Raw genomic sequence first — 18,763 nt, 5'->3', positions numbered from 1 at the left:
GGATAGGAGTTGAATACCCAGGAACAGGTAAACTTGTAAGTTTGCACAAACGAACACTCTGGTATGTTAAGCCTAGTAGAAATATGGCTTGAAACATCCTTGCTAAAATTCTAACCCTGACATATGACCTCTGACATAATTAGAGAGGGTATTATCAGGCCTGTGATATAAGGATAGCACTGCCATAATTTGTCACTTCACTACAGGGCACCAAATGGGACAAGTGGATTTTAATATAGGACAAGTAGATTTTTGAAGCATCCTGTTCCTTTGACAAGTTGATATTTTATTTTATGAAATTCCACATCCCTGCAACCACAAGTCTAAACAGGGATGTGAAAACAATCATCCATATAGGTAGCAGGTCCTCCTCCAATTCACGCCATTGGGTGTCAAAGAGGGACTCTGCCGCACAGACTGTGCATCAGTGCTGAGCAACTTCTTGGAAATGTAACAGCATGAGCTTAAGTGTGTCACGAATCTCTGGGATAAATTATTGTTGATTTCTTAACTGGTAGGGGACAGGAAGAAGGCAAGGCAAGGCAAATCATTCTCTTGATCCTAATGAGTTGATCATACTCATTGCAAATTAAAGTAAAAGCCTAGGTGACCTCTAAGAGAGTGGTGTTAAAGGTTTTGATTGGCCTAAAAACAATGCAAAGGTAGCTGTTGTTTGAAATGGCCCTTTATTCAGGGTCACCCCAAAACTCTTTGTCTTCCTCCTCGCCTTTTGGCTGAATTTGTTTTTGTTGGCTTTAGGATTCTGGGCACTTTACCAATAACAAGTGCTAAAGTACATATGCTCTGTACTCAAAACATGGTAACATACCATATGCAAATCAGTCTTGAACCTGTGCCTCATGGGGACAGTCCAGCCCGCACTGCCAAGCCCTCCCTAACCAGTGCTAAAGTACATATACTCTGTACTCAAAACATGGTAACATTGGTTTATCCACAATTGGCATACTTAATTTCTGTATAAGTCCCTAGTAAAGTGCACTGTATGTGCCCAGGGTATGTAAATTAAACGCTACTAGTGGGCCTGCAACACTACTTGTGGCCCCCACTTCAGTAGCCCTTTAAACATGGCTCAGGCTGGCCACTGCAGAGCCTGTATGTGAGGTTCAAACTGTCAAATCGACCTGGCAAGCTAACCTACTTGCCAGGCCCAAAACCTCCCTTTTATTACAGATAACCCTCTCCTAAGGTAGGCCCTAGGCAGCCCGATGGGCAGGGTGAAGTGTATTTAAAAGGTAGGACATGGACTTTTGAGTTTTATATCTCCGGATAGTGAAAAAATGCTTTTTCACTACTGCAAGACCTATCTCTCCCATAGGTTAACATTGGGATTGCCTTAAAACAACTTTTAAGTGTAATTTCTAATTGGGAAAAGACAGATTGTGAGTTTTGTGTCTCTGGACTCACATGCAAAATCATAATTTAAAATGAAGTCGGATTTTAAATTGTAAGTCTGAAAATACCACTTTTAGAAAAGCTGGCATTTTCTTACTTTAAGCATTACATGCCTTTGCCTGTTTCTAAATACACGTCTGTGTTGAGTGACAGCTGGGCTTTGCTCATACCCTCTAGACTGTCACACAAAGGGCGTGCGGTGTCAAATTTGCATCCTGATGGCACAACACCAGGCAAATGGGCCTTCCTAAAGTAGATTGGGAGGAAGGAGCGGACACTTTCACCTGAATAGAGCTATGCCTGTCCCCATACTAAAAAAGAACAATAGTTACTTACCTGTAATCTGTGGTTCTCCAGTATTGGTGTCTTTCATAGATTCACATGCCTGAATCATTCCCCGTCGTCGGAGTGGGAGCCCACGGTACATAAAAAAGTAGTGAAATATACCCTTAGTACATAAGAGATAACAATATACCCAACCAGGAAGTAAAGTAGCCCTAGCTACAGTAAAAGAAACTTCCACATTAGAACCTGTCCATGTCATTATGTATGGACCAAACTGCAGCCAATCAGGCCACAGCTCCCACCAGCAAGCTCTCCCCAGAGACCCAGGCTCTCAGATTTTTGTAGCACCGGAGTGTACCGGAATAAGTATAGAAGAAAAAAGCCAAGTGAGCCTCTGAGGGGAGGTGGGTGGGTGCATGTGAATCTATGAAAGACACCAATACTGGAGAACCACAGATTACAGGTAAGTAACTATTGTTCTTCTCCAGTATTAGGGGTGTCTTTCATAGATTCACATGCCTGAATCAGAGTAGTGAGCAGTAATAGTCATAGCATTATATACAGCTCTTGGACGCCAAGGCACATAGCAGTAATGCAGAAACCACAAAGGAATAATAAAATAGGCGTAAAAGAGCAAGAGGAGGTGGGAGAGAAATAGCAGAGGCTCACCTTATTGGAAAAGATTACGCAGGACTGCTCTCCCCACCGAGGCATCGGTGTCGCTCGAAGCTTCCAGACAGTAATGCCTCGTGAATGTGTGCCTGCTGGACCAGGTAGCAGCTCTGCAGATATGCAGGAGAGGCACACCAGCAAACAAAGCAGTTGAGGAAGCAACTGCTCTCGTAGAATGTGCTCTGGGCAAGGTTGGCAAGGGTTTACCCGCCTGTAGATGGCAGAGTCCAATCGCTGAAGAGACCCATCTAGCGATAGTTTGTTTAGTGACTGCACTGCCTTGACGTGGTTTGCCATGCGCAACAAATAACTGATCAGTTTTCCTGATGGCAGCTGTCCTGGAGAGATAGAACTTGAGACACCGCTTGATGTCCAGCGTGTGTAGAGTTCGTTCCGCTGGAGATTGCGGACTTGGAAAAAACGTTTTAAGGATGACTGGCTCATTCAGGTGGAAATCCGATGGCACCTTGGGTATGTACCTCGGGTTGGTGCGCAGTATCACTGAATCATTTGTGAATTGCAAGAAAGGTGGTTTAGAGGAAAATGCCTGTATGTCACTGACCCTTCTGGCAGATGTCAAGGCCAGTAGCAAAGCCACCTTCCAGGTGACGAATTTTAGATCAGCTTTATGAATTGGCTCAAAAGGATGGCGCATGAGTTGAGCTAATACAATATTCAAGTGCCAGGATGGAGGCGGTCTACGGACTGGTGGAAACATGCGGAATAAACCCTTAAAGAATTGCTGGACAATCCTTGCAGAGTACAGCGAAGTTTGACCGTCCTGTCGGTATCTCGATATTGCCGCTAAGAACACCTTGAGTGTAGAGTGTGCCAAGCCCGATTTAGCAAGATGTAAAAAGAAGGGCAAAATCTTGTCTGGTTCAGCATGGATAGGATGTAAACCCACAGTCCTGCACCAAGCACAAAACCGCTTCCACTTGAGCCTGTAAGTTTTATTCGTGGAAGGCGCCCTAGCATTGTCCAGGACCTCCTGACAGTCTTGAGGAATGTTCAAATGCGCGAACTCATGGTGTTGAGGAGCCAAGCTGACAATTTTAGAGAATGAGGGTCTGGATGATATATTTTTCCGCCTTGTAGAGTCAGAAGATCCGGAATTTGAGGCAGCTGAACTGGATCGCACTCTGAGAGGAGAAGAAGCTGCGTGAACCAGTATTGTCTGGGCCACCGTGGGGCAATTAGAATCAGACGACACGGTTGTCTCCTCATTTTGTTGATGACCTTGGGGATCAGAGGGATCGGAGGGAAGGCGTAGGCAAAGATTTGTTTCCAGTTCAGAGAGAGAGCGTCCCCACACGACTCCTTGTGAGGAGTCCAGCTCGCGAAATGGGTGCATTTCTTGTTGTGGTAGGTCGCGAATAGGTCTATCTCGGGGCGACCCCATCTCAGGAAAATGTGGTCCAGAGCTGGCTGATGCAGTTCCCACTCGTGAGTGCTGCTTTTGGATCTGCTTAGGGAGTCTGCCAGGACATTGGCTACTCCCGGGACATGAACTGCCGTCAGGTTGATATTGTGTTCCAGGGCCCAATTCCAGATTTCCTGAGCTTGCTGAGACAAACGGGCCGATCTTGTGCCCCCCTGCTTGTTCAGGTAGTGCATGCTCGTCGTGTTGTCTGTTCGGATCAACACGGACGAGTTTGACAGAGTCACTTGAAATGATTTCAGGGCGAGGAAAATGGCCCTCAACTCCAACAAATTGATGTGCCATGTCCTTTGTTGTGCGTTCCATTTGCCACTGATTGTCATCCCTTGAAGGTGAGCGCCCCAACCTTCCAGCGAGGCATCCGTGGTGACGACGAAACTGGGGACTTCTTCTAGAAAGGCGCGGCCGACTTGCAGGTTGCGTGCCAGAGCCCACCACCGAATTGCGTGTTTCATTCGAGGTGTTAAGACGATGACATCTTCGAAGGAACCGGATACTTGCACCCACTGGTGGCCGAGTTCCTCTTGCAGTGGTCTCATTCTCAGACGACAGTTCGGAGACAGGAGAATGCATGATGACAACATCCCCAGGAAAGATTTTAATCGTCGAACTGAAACGCACTCTCTTCTGAGGAGTGCTCTCGCCAGGTCCTGGATCTTGGCTTGCCTTTCGTTTGAAATGAAAACCTGAGCTTTCCTGGAATCCAGAGTCGCTCCCAGGAAAGACGTCTTCTGAGACGGTGTCAGGTATGATTTCTCGAAATTTATTGAAAAACCCAAGTCTTGAAATAGAGACAGGCATGTTTGGACGTGACTGCTTGCGGTGGCATAGGAATTGGCCTTGATAAGGCAGTCGTCCAAATAAGGATAAATCTGGATACCTTGCAACCGTAAGTGGGCCGCCACCGGTGCCAACATCTTGGTGAATACTCTCGGGGCTGAACGTAGCCCGAAGGGAAGGACCTTGAACTGAAAGTCCCTGCCGGCCACTCTGAATCTTAGGAACTTCCTGTGCCTGGGGAAGATGGGTACGTGGAAGTAAGCATCCTGTAGGTCCAGGGTTGCCATATGTTCGCCTTCCGTCAGAAACTGGAGGATCTCCTGCAGTGACAACATTCTGAATGTCAATTGCTTGATAAATTTGTTGAGGGCACGCAAGTCGAGGATGGGGCGCCACTCCCCCGACTTTTTGCGTATCAAGAAGAAACGAGAGTAAAACCCTTGACCCCTCTGATGTTGAGGTACCTTCTCGATTGCCCCTTTCCGAATCATTGCATTGATTTGGAGGAACAGCTCCTTGAGATGTGCTGGGGGTGGTCCTTTTGGGGGCGAATTTGGAGGGGCTTTTACAAATTCCAATACGTGACCCTTTGAGATTACATCCAAGACCCATCTGTCTGTTGTAATTTTGGACCATTGAGAGTAATGCAGGGATATTCTTCCTCCAATTCGTGGCTGGCATAGGCAGAGTGGCGGCAGGATGTTTTCCTCACTTTTTGTTGGCGTTGTCTCTACCTCGATAAGTGGATTTTCCTCTGGATTGTGTAAAGGTGCTCCGCCTTTGGCCATAAGGCTGTTGTTTGTAAGGTTGGTACCTTTGGTTGTTTTGATTGGTCTGATATGGGCGTTGCTGGTAATAGCCCCCTCTGTTGGAGAAGTTACCCCTTCCTTTTGCCCCACGAAAGGAAGACTTACGGTACTGCAGAGTACCCAACGAACGTGCCGTTTCTGTATCCTTCTTAATGGACTGTAAGGCTTCGTCCACATGCGAGCCAAACAGGAATTCGCCGTCATAAGCCATATTTAAAACTTTGGCCTGTACCTCCTGGCGAAAAGACGTAGATTTTAACCATCCTTCTCGTCTGAGCACTGCAGCTCCTGCCAACTGTCTAAAACCTGTGGCCGCTACGTCCACTGCAGCGTCGATAATTTCCGACGACGCACATTCGCCGTCTTGTAGGATTTTGATGGCCTCAGAGCGGTCTGGCTCAGGTAATTTTTGGATGTATGGGGATATGTCAGACCACATTTGTCTGTCATACCTACCAAGAATTGCTAAAGAATTAGCAGCTCTAACCGTGGTGGCCGCGATAGTGGAGACCTTTTTACCAATGGAATCGAGGCGTCTGCCATCTCTGTCCGTTGGAATGGAGACCTGAGTTGAGGGGTTCCTAGCTCTTTTTTGCGCTGCCTGCGCAATGACTGAGTCCGTTTTAGCTTGGCCGATGAGACAGGCAGGTGAAGAGGCTGGCGCCCTATATTTTTTGTCGACTCTCGGCAATACTGCGGGAGCAGAATTTGGCGTGGCCATTATCTTAAGCCCTTCCTTCCAGATAAAGTCTATAATGGGAATAGACCAACTCTGCTTCTGAGACAAAGTCTTGAAATCATAAAGAAAGCAGTCATCTTGTTTCGCTTCCATGGAAACCAGAAATCTTTTAGTGGCTTTGTCCATAAGTCTATGGAAGTTCGCTATATCCACCGGCGGTGAGTCAGCCTTCGGTTGTTCCTCTGGGGATGGCGATTCAGCCTGGTAGTCCTCATACTCCGACGAGTCCGATCTAATCAACTCCCCCTCCTCATGGGTGTCCTCATCAGAATCGCCAACCTCCTGTTGATGGGGAGATACTGGCGTGGCAGGTCGGGTAGCCTGTGCCTCTTCCGGCCTATTAGGCCTTGGACCTCTACTCACGCGAGGCTGAGGGGAGGTAATATGCGAATCGCCCGATTCCGAAGGCGGGAATCGGCGATAATAATCGCTCAGCATATACTGCAGATTCTCGTAAAGTTCCATCGGCATCTGCATTCCTGTCGCAGAAGTGGGTACCGATGTAGGTACCTGGATTTGCTGTTCGTCTTCCTCCTGATCCTTTACATGTATTAATAAGTCAGAGGGACTTTCCGCCGCTTGAAACAGTTCATCTCCAGATTCTACTTCAGAATCTAACAGCCTATCTGGCATCTGGAGCGGCGATAATGGCGTTGTTTGAGAGGACCTCTTTTGCAGCAAAGCCGTAGTAGTGGCTGGAGAAGGAAGAGGTATGGCAGTGGTCTTTGCCGACCATACCTGTAGGTCAGTACAAGACGACAATTTTGGCGTAGATGGATTGCCTGGCAAAATCAAGCTCTGTGTCGTCGCTTTTGATGAAGAAGCTGATGGTTCTCTCGTTGTTAGAGATGGCGTCACCTTCGTCGACGTGTTGGATTTCGTCGTCGACGAGGGAACCGTCGACGGAGCAGTCTTCATCGTCGACGAGGTCGTCGACGGGGCCGTCGACGGGACAATCCTCACCTTCGTCGACGACGTCTTCGTCGACGTGTCCGTCGACGGGGTCTTCTTCGTCGCCGATGGGTCCGTCGACGACATCTTCATCGACGATGGTGTCGACGACAGTGAGGTCTTCTTTGTCGACGGAGCAATCGTCGACGACGACGAGGATTTCTTCGTCGACTGCTTCAGTGCCGTCGATGTCTGATCGTCGACGAGAGGTGTGAAAACCTTCGTCGACGAGATGGGTCGAACCTGCACATGAACAAAAGTTGGAGAGGAAGCTGAGGACATCACCATGGTCGATTTAGGTGAGGAGAAAGTCAATGTAGAAGTCATGGCAGAGGCAGCCTGACTGGAATTTGGCAACGTTGTTGGTGCCTTAGTCATAGGTCTCACGGGGGACACCAAAGACTCCGTTCTTTTAGAGCTCGGGACCTTCACAGATTTCTCAGAGGATTTCTGTGCCTTTGAAGTAGAAGGCTCCTGTGAGGCGAGCTGGTGTTTAGACACCTTAGCTTTCGGAGTAGGCACAGTACTCTCAGCTCTCCGTTTTTTCGACCCCTTGGTAGATTCTGAGGCAAAACTTCCTACCTCAGAAAGTGGCTCATCTTTATTTTTCATTTTCTGCAGCCACAGCAACAGGCGACCCTCTCTGTCCCTGAGGGTTTTAGGAGAGAATTTTCGACAGATGCTGCAGTCCTTAACCTGATGGTCAGGGTATAAACAGTAGATGCAGCGAGTGTGTGGATCTTCCTTAAACAGTCTCGCCTTTCCACACGAGTCGCAGGCCCTAAAAAGGGATTTTGAAGAAGACATTTCCTTGAAGAAGAAACTTTATCCAAGAGAAGAATTGAGCAGAGCTCAGAAGGACTCCCTATCACACGACGTGCGGTAAAAAATCTGAGAGCCTGGGTCTCTGGGGAGAGCTTGCTGGTGGGAGCTGTGGCCTGATTGGCTGCAGTTTGGTCCATACATAATGACATGGACAGGTTCTAATGTGGAAGTTTCTTTTACTGTAGCTAGGGCTACTTTACTTCCTGGTTGGGTATATTGTTATCTCTTATGTACTAAGGGTATATTTCACTACTTTTTTATGTACCGTGGGCTCCCACTCCGACGACGGGGAATGATTCAGGCATGTGAATCTATGAAAGACACCCCTAATACTGGAGAAGCTGCATACTCCCCCTGTAATGAGTCTGGAGCTAGGGTACGAAAGGTGGGGATCTTTTGATCTTCAAAGGCCTCTTGGAAGACTCCCCCACTTCAAAGGGACATTTGAATATAAGTACTGGACCCCTGGCACCACCAAATTAGAACTTTCCTGGAACAAGGACATTCTGTCTGGAAGAAGAGCTGCTATGCTGTAGGAGGGACTGCCACTTTGCTACCTGCATTGCTATGTTGGCCTGCTGCCTGCTGATTGCGGTGCTGTAGAAGGAACTTCACTTTGCTACCTGTGTTGGCCTGATGCTGCTTCTTTTTTTAAATAATTTTTTTATTGAGTTTGCAAATACAAAAACAAGTTAGTGAATCCATATGATCAAGTATATTCCATTAGTTGTACAGTGCAGAATCTTCAATATAGTGTCTCTGGACAAAGTTGTGACCCATCAGCACTCTAGTGCCTGCTGCTTCTTGCCTGGGAGTGATAGGGACTGGACATGCTCTGTACATCCTTGAACCCAAGTTTCTGCAAGGACTTGTTGGCTTTCCTCCTGTTCTCTGAAGTCTCAGGGTCACAAAGGACTTCCTGCAACTCTGCTGGTGCTGCTGAACTCTGCCATCTGTGAGTCTTACCCTTTCCTGAAGTGCCCCCTCCGGTTCTGGGCATCAGAAGTGGGTTCTACAGCTGCAAAAATTGACTCATCATCAACACTGCGCAATCAGAACCGACGCAGGGCCCTCCTACACAGTGCCGATCTTAGGACATCCACTGACCTGACTGCGAGGTTCAACAAAGACACAGCTCCGATCTGAGGTCCTGACTGCGAGGCTCCACGATGAAACAGCGCCAATCTGCAGACACTGCTGCGAGCTCAGCTTCGGCACTTCAACCCGACTGCGTGAATTGGAACTAACGCATCGAGTCTCCAATGTCGACACTTGCTCCATACAAAGGTACTTTTCCAGTGGGCCCTGTATGGGTCCTGAGCTGGCCTGCCCTCCATCGCGGTCGGCCTGGAACTTTGTATGTACCCCGGTCTAGTGCGACCTCAAATAACCTCTTAGCACTACTAACTTCTAAGCACTGTTTTTGTATTTAATCTTTAAAAATTATTATTAATTCTCCTTTTTGGTTTTTTGTTGTTTTAGTCTTGTTTTACTCAGATACATATTCTCTACTTTTCTAACCTCGTGTGGAGTCGTTTTGTGGTGCTTTCACGGTGTTACTGCAATTTAAGTGTTGCATAATACTTTACATATTGCCTCTTAAGTTAAGCTTAACTGCTTGGTGCTAAGCTACCAGAGTATGTGTACAGGTTATTTTAGGTTGTGTATCTGACTTACCCTGAGTAGGACTGTGGCTCCTGCTTGGACAGGGTTTATACTCTGCCAACTATAAAGCTCAATTTCTAACATTAGTGGCAGTGGTGGGATAGGACTTATGTTTGCTCAGTACCTTACTAGGCACAATGCAGTTTTAAACTTCCTATTGGAAGAAAGACCCCCATCTCCCTTAATCTTGCAGCTTAGGATCGGAATTTTTCCTCTGAGTGGAGAGATTCAATCTTTGAAGTGGAGCTTTATGGGTCAACTGAAGTGAATAGCTATAAGAGGCTTCTTTGGTCTGTATTGAAAGATTCTTAGTATGAAGGGTTACACTTTTGTCTCCAATTAATCAGTTTTTCTAGTATTCTTGCTGAAAGTGATACAAAATTCTTGCCATTTTGCTAATAATCTACAGTATAGCAGAGTATGTGTGTCTTAATCAAGACAGAAACTCATTTTTTTGTGTGTAAATATTAAAGAATTTAGAGAATAATTATTTCCATGGCTACAGGATATTCTGACAAAAGCTTACAGGAATGCAAAGTAAAATCTAAATGCTTCAAAAATCTTAGAAAAAAATACAAAGTGAAACAGAGCATGGCTCTAAACACACTAAATTGTCCCAAAAACTATTTCCAACTGTGGAAAAAAATAGTGCCAAAGAGCATGGAATTGAGTTTTGGGTCATCATTAGGGTAAAAATATTTTCATTTAATGAGGCTGTGAGGCATGAATACTGACATTTTCTGGGACACCTTCCAGGGCTTGGAGCGATGCTACCACTATACAACTAGAGAAATGGTTCCACATTTAACAACTAACATCTGAGATAATATGTCCCAGAGGGTGGTTGTACTGTGATGTATTATAAGTGGGAAGGATTCACATTACATCAATCTCAGCAATGCCCGAACGAGAATGCAAGTTTGTGAGGATAGAGAAATGGATGTGGGGAGATTAATATACAGTAGGAAGCTACATCTCCTCAAAATTAGGAAATAGAAGACAGCGTCGTCTATGATATAGATTTCCTTTCCAAGTTTGTCTTACCTCGTTTTGCCATGGAATGGAAACAGATGCCGTGGAAAACTTGGAATAGAAGTCATCATCTGTCTGATCCAAGTTGACCCCCTTCACAGTGGAGAATTGCTCGATATCCAGAACATCTTTGCAATAGACTGCTCGAGGCTGAAGAACAAGATCATCATTATCAGGATGCCATCTTGTAAGACTGTCTTAAATTATCATGCAATGGATTTACTTATGACGAAATTATGAATTGCCGTATGGTCACGGATTAATCAAATTTTTGATTTTATAGAAAAGATGGTTGTCTTCCTCAGGACTGAGGCATTCATGAAAGGCTCTTACATGTGTGTATGCACACGTACACGTACACGTGCACTGATAGGATATATGGGAGTTCATGTGCGTGCTGCATAAGAAAGTGGGCCTTTTTGTGGTGGTTGCCAATGTCTATCTCTGCAACTAGACCGGTACATGTACATCCCTGGTTTCGCTCCCAAATCAGCTTTCTCTGTTGGATTAGGGAGGTAGCGAGTGAGATACTTTTTATGTAGCTTCAGGTCCCCTGACAGTGGGTCTCCTCCCTTTCCTGTACATGATACCCATCCCTCTTATCAAATCACTTCTGTGTCTGAAACTAGTCCATATCCACACAGACCATCCTAAACAGATATCAAGAATGGCAGCATGGACTGCATACCCACCCTATGAGCTAATTACTACCCGAAACTTGCCCCTCCAGGATTGGACGAGCACCCCGATATTCAAAGTTTCCACCTTAGTAATTGGACTATCCTGGTCTCCACAGGAGGAAAACTACTGACCTCAGCCAATTATTCAGCATTCCTTGTGGGACGCCCTGTGCATCAGTACTCAAGGAGAAGAAATTGAGATCCAGCAGTGGGACTGCTACTCTCCCTCCAGTCTTGAAAGCAGAGAGTGATGCTTTCCTGCTGGATCTGTGGCTATCAGTACTTCCTTGTCTACAAAAGGAGCTGGAGTGTACCAGCAAGGAGGATTTCACCTGACAGATCAATGACAGTCAAGGGTCACCTGACTAAAGGGACTTGTGTGCAGAATATTTCGATTAACTTCTCCCTTACCTCACCCCTCCCTCCTCAAGAAACCCAAAACATAAGATGGCAACCATTGGATCTGGATAGGTAAATGAGAAAAGCAGGCATCACACCAAAGCAGGAGAAAGAAACTAAGAAATGTTATCACAAAGGGGATGGATGAGTGGGAGGGAGGGAGGTAACAGCTGAAAAGCATATTGATAGTAAAGCAACTGAAGGTAACCATTTCATTTAAATCCAGGAGGTACCCCTATACTGGTCTATCTATGGATGACTAGAGAACATGAGAAATATGCCCATCTTCTAGTGAACGGCATGTGAGTGGAACATCAACAGATGCTTCTTAGGCCTTCTGATAAGGAGATTAATAGAGTGACCCTGGAGCTCTCTGTAGAGAGCGAAAGGGAACAAGAACAAGAATTCCTAAAAGGAGAAGGCTAGAGATGCAGAATGCAGAAGGTCATATGGGTCAACAGGAGAAAAAGAAGATAAAGTATGTGAACTAGTTATGCTTGTAGAAAGAGGAGATTACTGCCCTCTTCCTCATCTTAACTTAGGGGGTTAAATACTAATCACATCCTCAGGACGATATGCTGTGTAAAATGCTATTTTTGACAAGGGCACTTGCAGTGTAAGTGATGCATTACAATTGCAGGGAAGATCAGATAGTTCATTTAGGAGAATCCAATATGTTTTCCATCTTTAGTGCTTGTTCAATAACACAGTTTAAATATATAGAACCCTCTTTTTCGACCAGTGCATTCTTAACTTGTGCTTATTTTGAGATCAACAACTGGTGGCAGTTTGGGTCAGACAGCAAGTCAAGTCAGGAACCCCTGCTCTGGTTGGCTGCGCTCATCCAGAATCATTTTGTCTGTGATCTCCCATTGCCAGTACAGCCAAACCTAGGTGAAAATGTTAAGGTGCATAACCTTTCTACTCAACTAGCCAAGCCACACCATTGCTGCTACATTTGTAGCCTCCCTCTAGCAATGTGCAAACCAGCAGACCGAGACCTCTGAAATGTTATTACATCAAGTCATTTCCTTAGAGAGTCACTAGGCCTCAACAATAAATGTAAATGTCTGCAAACCCCTTTGTTCTCCTCCCAGTGCCCACAACTGGGTAACACCTTTTCCAGTCTGTGACCCACTGGACAACACCCTGCTCTGCTTGATGTAAGTGTTTTCCTTGCAGCGCCAAAACACCCTTTCGCAAGGGAGTACTTGCTTATCCTGGGTCTTCCCACTACACCTCTCCATGCCCGGCATTTGGAAATTCACAAATACTTTAACTGTTGAGGACAACGTACATCAGGAACAAAAGGTGGATCCAGGATACCGGCCTCTAAGCGCTTAAAGTTCATTGCCTTGAAGAAAGGATGCCGCTTCACCGCTGCTGCCTTCTCCTCTTGGCAGCCCAGCCTCTGCTTCACATCTTTGGATAAAAGCTGCAATTCATAAGCGAATAATTACCACTCCAAGCTACTAGTTACCACTCAAAAGATACGGCAAAATGGGCAGTAACAAAGCCCCCAACATCTAAAGAAAATACATTTTTACAATATCATCAAGTAAGCAGCACTAGTTCAGAAATGATGAAGTGTGTACATAGCTTTTGCAGTACATGAGATAATTTGCATGTGTAACATGTTACATAGGGGTTAGATCTTCCAATAGGTGTGTGAGAAACAGGCTGACAGAATCCCATGCAACGGCACTGGTGCATTTCTGGCAGAATATCATGGATGATACCATAGCTACCCTGTGTGTGTAGAGTAACTTTTTTGGCCAGATTGTGTCCAATGTGAAGCATGACTCAGAATGTTTGAGATCTTCGATGCTGTAGGTCTATTTTACTAAGCACAATGGGGATAGGCTGATTGGATCAACATGCCTGGAAGTAACAAGGGGTTAATGCCATGAACAGAATAAGTGGCCTTTAAACTCCTCCATCTCCAGGCCCTGTTTCTTAGTTTCTGTGACTAACGCACAGGTAAAGAGCAGATGTAATACCTGTAGCTTCTCTGTGTACTGCACAGTGTTTCAAAGTAATAGGATGATGGGGGCCCATGACTATGTGTTTCACTACGGAAGAATCGAGCAATACACTGGCTTAGACTCTCCATACCACTGCTATCAGCCTGACGAGCCCTTCACGCCCACAGGATTGTATTTTGCAGCTATGTTAACAACACAGGCTAATTACATGATTCCACACAATATGCAGAAATTAGTAGGAAAGCAGACTATGAAATTAGTTACTTACCTGTAATAATACCCTTGATCCCATATGAGCAGAGCATCCTGTGACTAATTCATTTGTTATGACTTGGTAACGATCTTTATGGTGGGTACTCTATCTACCCACACATTCCTCACCTTTGAATATCCCAAACGCCAGTCTGGATTAGGAAATTTCTATAGCTCTCCTATGCTGATACAGGGTGCTGGCTTGGAATAAACAGTTGTGGTAACATCACCAGACACAGCCCTCATCCCTGCACCCTGACGCCAGTTCTCACCCATTTTTAACTGGATCGTTCAAGGTGGGGTGGGAATAATGTCTAGACGAAAAATAGATGTGTTGCAACAAAATTAATAGGCATCTTTTAACAAAGCTTTAAAAAAAAGACTTTCATTAAAGGGAAGAAGAGTGGGATTGGTGAAGAATCCGTAAGGTAGATAGAGTATTCCCCAGAAAGATAGTTACTGAAGGCAAGTAACTTTTTCTTCTGATGGACACTTCTCCTTTGCATAGAATCCCAAGCAATACTCCCCCATATGCTCGTTGTGACCATCCCTTCTCACTCTCAAACCCAAACAATGTTTGATGAATGTGTGGATTGAGGCCAACTTTGCTGCTTTACAGATGTCTCAAACTGGTACACCTCTAGCCAAGGCTGCAGTGGAAGATTTTATCCTGGTGGAATGGGTCTGGCTTCCCTCAAGCAGCTGCTTCTTCGCCAGTCCTTAGCTGATGTTCATAAAAAGTGAAATGCAGCAGGAATTTGTTTTCCATTGAACTACCTTGCCTTTTTCGATTCCTGTATTTCCAACAAAGAGTTGGCCATCAGATGTGATTGCCTTCGAATGACATATATAGAAACTTACCACATGCTTGGGGTCCAAGCAAATGAACCGCTCCTTTTCCTTGGTAAGGTGGTGCAGCAGATAAAAAGTGGGCACATTGATATACTGCCTCAGATGATTGGCAAGACTAACTTCAACAGGAAAGCTGCTTAGTTCAAAGTACAAGCTTGTCTGAGTAGAAACATGTGAAAGGTGGACAAACACTCAGAACCTGCAACTCGTTAACTAGACGAGCTGAGGTCACTGCAACCAAAAACACAGTCCTTAACATGAGTAGCCTCAATTGACAACTATGTATGGTCTCAAATGGGCACCCTTTAAGAATGGCAACACTAGATTCATGCCCCACTGTAGCACGACAGAAGGTGTTACAGGGATTCTGCTCAGGAACAGAACCAAGCTTAGAGCAATAGAACATGAGTAGTTAGGGGCTGAGTCACCATACCACCTCAGTACCATTAACCAGAGTCAGACTAGTTATAGTGTCTCACTTACTCATAACCAGAGGAACAAGTGAATTGACACCCCAAAATACAACATTCTGGACCCTCCCAGGGATCACAATGACAGGACACTCCCTTTGGCTCACACACTCATCCACACTAAGATAAGAAAGAAACACGAAGGAAGTTTGAAATGTTTATTTAAACTATCGTGCTCTGAAATGCAGTATATGTGCCACATAAAAATCAAATGAGGGAGGTAGAGCTGGTCGTTGGATTCATGCTCCACAGGAATAGTTACATAAACAAAGTGAATCCAACAGGGGAGAGGGACACGAGTGATCAAAAGTGATTGAAGCACTCAGAGTGTTGAAAAATACCCCTCACACACCAAAAGGCCCCTTGGTGTCATGCTTCATCATCGGGGTCTTCGCACCCCTCTACCGGGATGCGGCGTGCTGCGACCTACGACTACGCGGGAGCACTTGCAGTGTTGACTATGTGTGGTGTCCAGTGTGTGGGGTATATAAAGAGTGAGTGGGGGGTGTGTAGTGAGAAAAATTATTAAAAAGTACCTGGCACTAGAGTGTGAAAGAAAAATTTATTCTGGACTCTGGCTGGTACTGTTAAAAGAAGTGCAGATTGAGGTCTAAGTTGTATAATGAACAAGACCTCTGGTGTGCATTGTTGTCGACATGTTTCGGAGACAAGCTCCTTCCTCAGGACGGGGGCACAACCTCCCCTCCCTACTCACGTCTTGTTAAAAAAATGTGTGTATTTACAGAAAAGTGAAATATTAAATTTAATATAAGGCTAAGTGTGCCTACAGCGGTCTGCTACAAGCACAATGACCTGTAGAAAGACAAAAAATTATTTACAACTAATGGTTACCCATGTAGCGGGTAGTTCAAGCTGGTGCAGTCACCAGGAACCGTACCATATGCTTATTTTATAAGCTTTGAAAAAACGGACTCACAACACATACAACATTTAACACATATAGTACTAGGGTGTACTGTAAGAGGTTTTCCTACTTGTGAAGCTTTCTTGTAGGCTTCATGAGCATAGTCAGGACGCCGGGGTGTTGCTTCAATGGCTATAAGCACAGGACTCCTTGTTCACCGTCTTACCCCGCACGCTGCTCCGCTGTTGTGGAGTTTGGATGTGGTTCTGAGTATTTATACCTTTTCATCCTGATTGGTGCATGTAAGGGTGTGTTAATTAAGGGTGTTACCTGCCACTGATTGTATGCCCATGTATGGAGCATCCGCTTCCTAACCATACAGGGCTCATGTGTATGTTTTGGCCTGCGCCGCCCTGAGGTTAGCGTCTGCATCAGAGATCCAGTATAGACGGCGCATGTGCAGTTGGGTTACCACATGTGTACATGCCTGAAGGTAGTGAGTGTTTCACGCGCATGCGTCGTGTCCATAATTCACTCCTTGTTTATAATCAGAACTGTTAGTCCTTTATGATGATAATTGACTCCAGGGTACATCATCATTTAGTCCGTTCAGATGGGTCCCCAATCTGAACACCCAACGTTGTTCCTTCTGGAAGAGGCCGGTCTCTGAGGGTAGTTGTTCTATGACCGTCCATTTCAAATCATTGACACAGTGTTGTTGGGTCAAAAAATGCGTTGCCATTTTGGTAGTGCTCTTCTTGCACCTCACATTGCTTTTATGTTCATTTATACGTGTTTTTATGGCTCTCGTGGTCATTCCCACATATTCCAGGTTGCATGGGCATTTGATCATGTAGATGACGTTTTTCGAGTTGCAATTTGAGAATCTCCTTTGTTCCCATGTTGTGCCATTCCGAAAAATAAGTCTCGTACTTTTTTCAGTCAGGTGGCAGCTGCTGCAATTGCCGCAAGGGAAATGGCCCTGGATGCCAATCGTAGGTTGGAGGGCTGTTGTAGTTGGTTTTGGTCTTGTATGTACCAATATGTCTCTAAGATTACGTCCCCTGCGGTGTGCGAACATGGGTTTCTCAAAGGTCAATTCGCCACAAGTTAGTATTCGCCAATGTTTGTTTACAATCTTAGATACATCATTTGACAAAGCATTAAATGTTGTCACACAGATTGGCCGTTTATTCTCTGTAGGTTCTTTTATTCTCTCCTCGAGTAAGGCCTCTCTGTTATTGTTTTTTGCCCTTTTCATCGCCTTGTTGATGATTTTTTCGGGGTATTCTCGTTGTTTGAGTTTCTTTTTCAGATCGTCTGCTTGTTGTCTGAATTCAGGAAGATCTGTGCAGTTGCGCCTAAGGCGTAAAAACTGTCCATATGGCAGATTTTCTCGGAGATGTCTCGGGTGAAAGCTGTCAAATCTCAACAGGCAATTCCGGGAAGTAGGTTTGAAGTGGGTGGTGGTCTTCAGCACTCCTGACTCAGCATAAATGTTCAAATCCAGGAAGACCAATGTCTTGTTGGAAACTGTGCTTGTGAATTTTAGAAAAGTGTTTTGGTTATTTAGCCATTCCAGAAAGCTAGCTGCTGACTGTTGATCGCCTTCCCAGATAACTAGGATGTCATCTATGTACCTCCTCCAGCATTTGATGTTGGCCCTGTATGGATTTTGATCATGGAGGATCTTGTTGGTCTCGAGATGGTGCACATAGAGACCGGCTAGGCTCGGAGCAAAGGTGCTTCCCATGCTAGTCCCATGGCATTGTTGGTACAGCGTTGTTTTGTATTGGAAAAAGTTTCTTTGTAAGGCCAGTGAAATGCATTCCATAACCAACCCACGTGGTGTTTGGTATCTCCACGGTGTCGAGAAAAGGACTTCCTCTATGATAATCAATGTTTCATCATGGGGAAGGCTGGTATATAGGCTTTCCACATCAAGGGACATCAGAAGTTGTGTCTGTGGATCAAAGGTTGTCTCTTGTAACAGTTGTAGGACCGCCTTTGTGTCCTTCAGGTAAGTATTTGTGGTTTGTACTAGAGGGCGTAAAAAGGCATCCGCAAACTTTGATAGTGGTTCTAGTATGGAGCCAATACCTGATACTATCGGTCTTCCTGGTGGTTTGGTTATGTTCTTATGTATTTTTGGAATACAATAAAAGTATGGGATGCGTGGCTTTTTCTGCTCGAGGAATTCTCCTTCCTTCTTACTCAGCCAGTCGTGTGTTAAGCCTTCCTCAATCATACCTCCGATCCTTGTCCTGAGGTTTTCAGTTGGGTCTTCATGTAGGACCATGTAATTGCGTCTGTCTGATAGGAGTCTCAGGCATTCACTGTCATAGTCCTCCGTTGTTTGTAGCACAATCGCTCCCCCTTTGTCTGCCGGTTTGATCACCAGGCTTTTGTCCTCGGACAGGGTTTTCAAGGCAATTTGTTCCTCCTTGGTCGTGTTGTGAAAAGTCCGTGTGGTGGACTTATTCAGTTGGTTAACCTCTGTCATAATGGCTTTCTCGAATGTTAATACTTCGAGGGGGATTGTTGAGTCCGGAGGTGTGAAGGTTGATTTAGGTTTAAGACCGGTATCTGTTGTTGGGGCTTGTGGTGGTTTGTCGTGGAAGAAAGCCTGTAGTTTTAACTTCCGTATA

At 45.3% G+C, this 18,763-nt stretch overlaps 1 protein-coding gene across 2 annotated transcripts in view; it reads right to left on the bottom strand.

Moving 5' to 3' along the window:
- Positions 1 to 18,763, bottom strand: part of GRK5 (G protein-coupled receptor kinase 5) — a 638,763-nt gene that overhangs the window by 41,500 nt on the left and 578,500 nt on the right. For both annotated transcript variants that reach the window (XM_086922934.1, XM_086922935.1), the window contains exons 13-14: positions 12,989 to 13,126; positions 10,625 to 10,762 (exon numbers count right to left, since the gene is read on the bottom strand). In XM_086922934.1, the coding sequence (XP_086779060.1) occupies positions 10,625 to 10,762; positions 12,989 to 13,126 (276 nt within the window). The remainder of the gene's footprint in view (positions 1 to 10,624; positions 10,763 to 12,988; positions 13,127 to 18,763) is intronic.

The sequence above is a fragment of the Lissotriton vulgaris genome, chromosome 5, assembly GCF_964263255.1.
Source record: "Lissotriton vulgaris chromosome 5, aLisVul1.2, whole genome shotgun sequence".
NCBI lineage: Eukaryota > Metazoa > Chordata > Amphibia > Caudata > Salamandridae > Lissotriton > Lissotriton vulgaris.
Note: the sequence above shows the minus strand (reverse complement) of the source record. Positions and strands in the feature narration are given on the sequence as shown.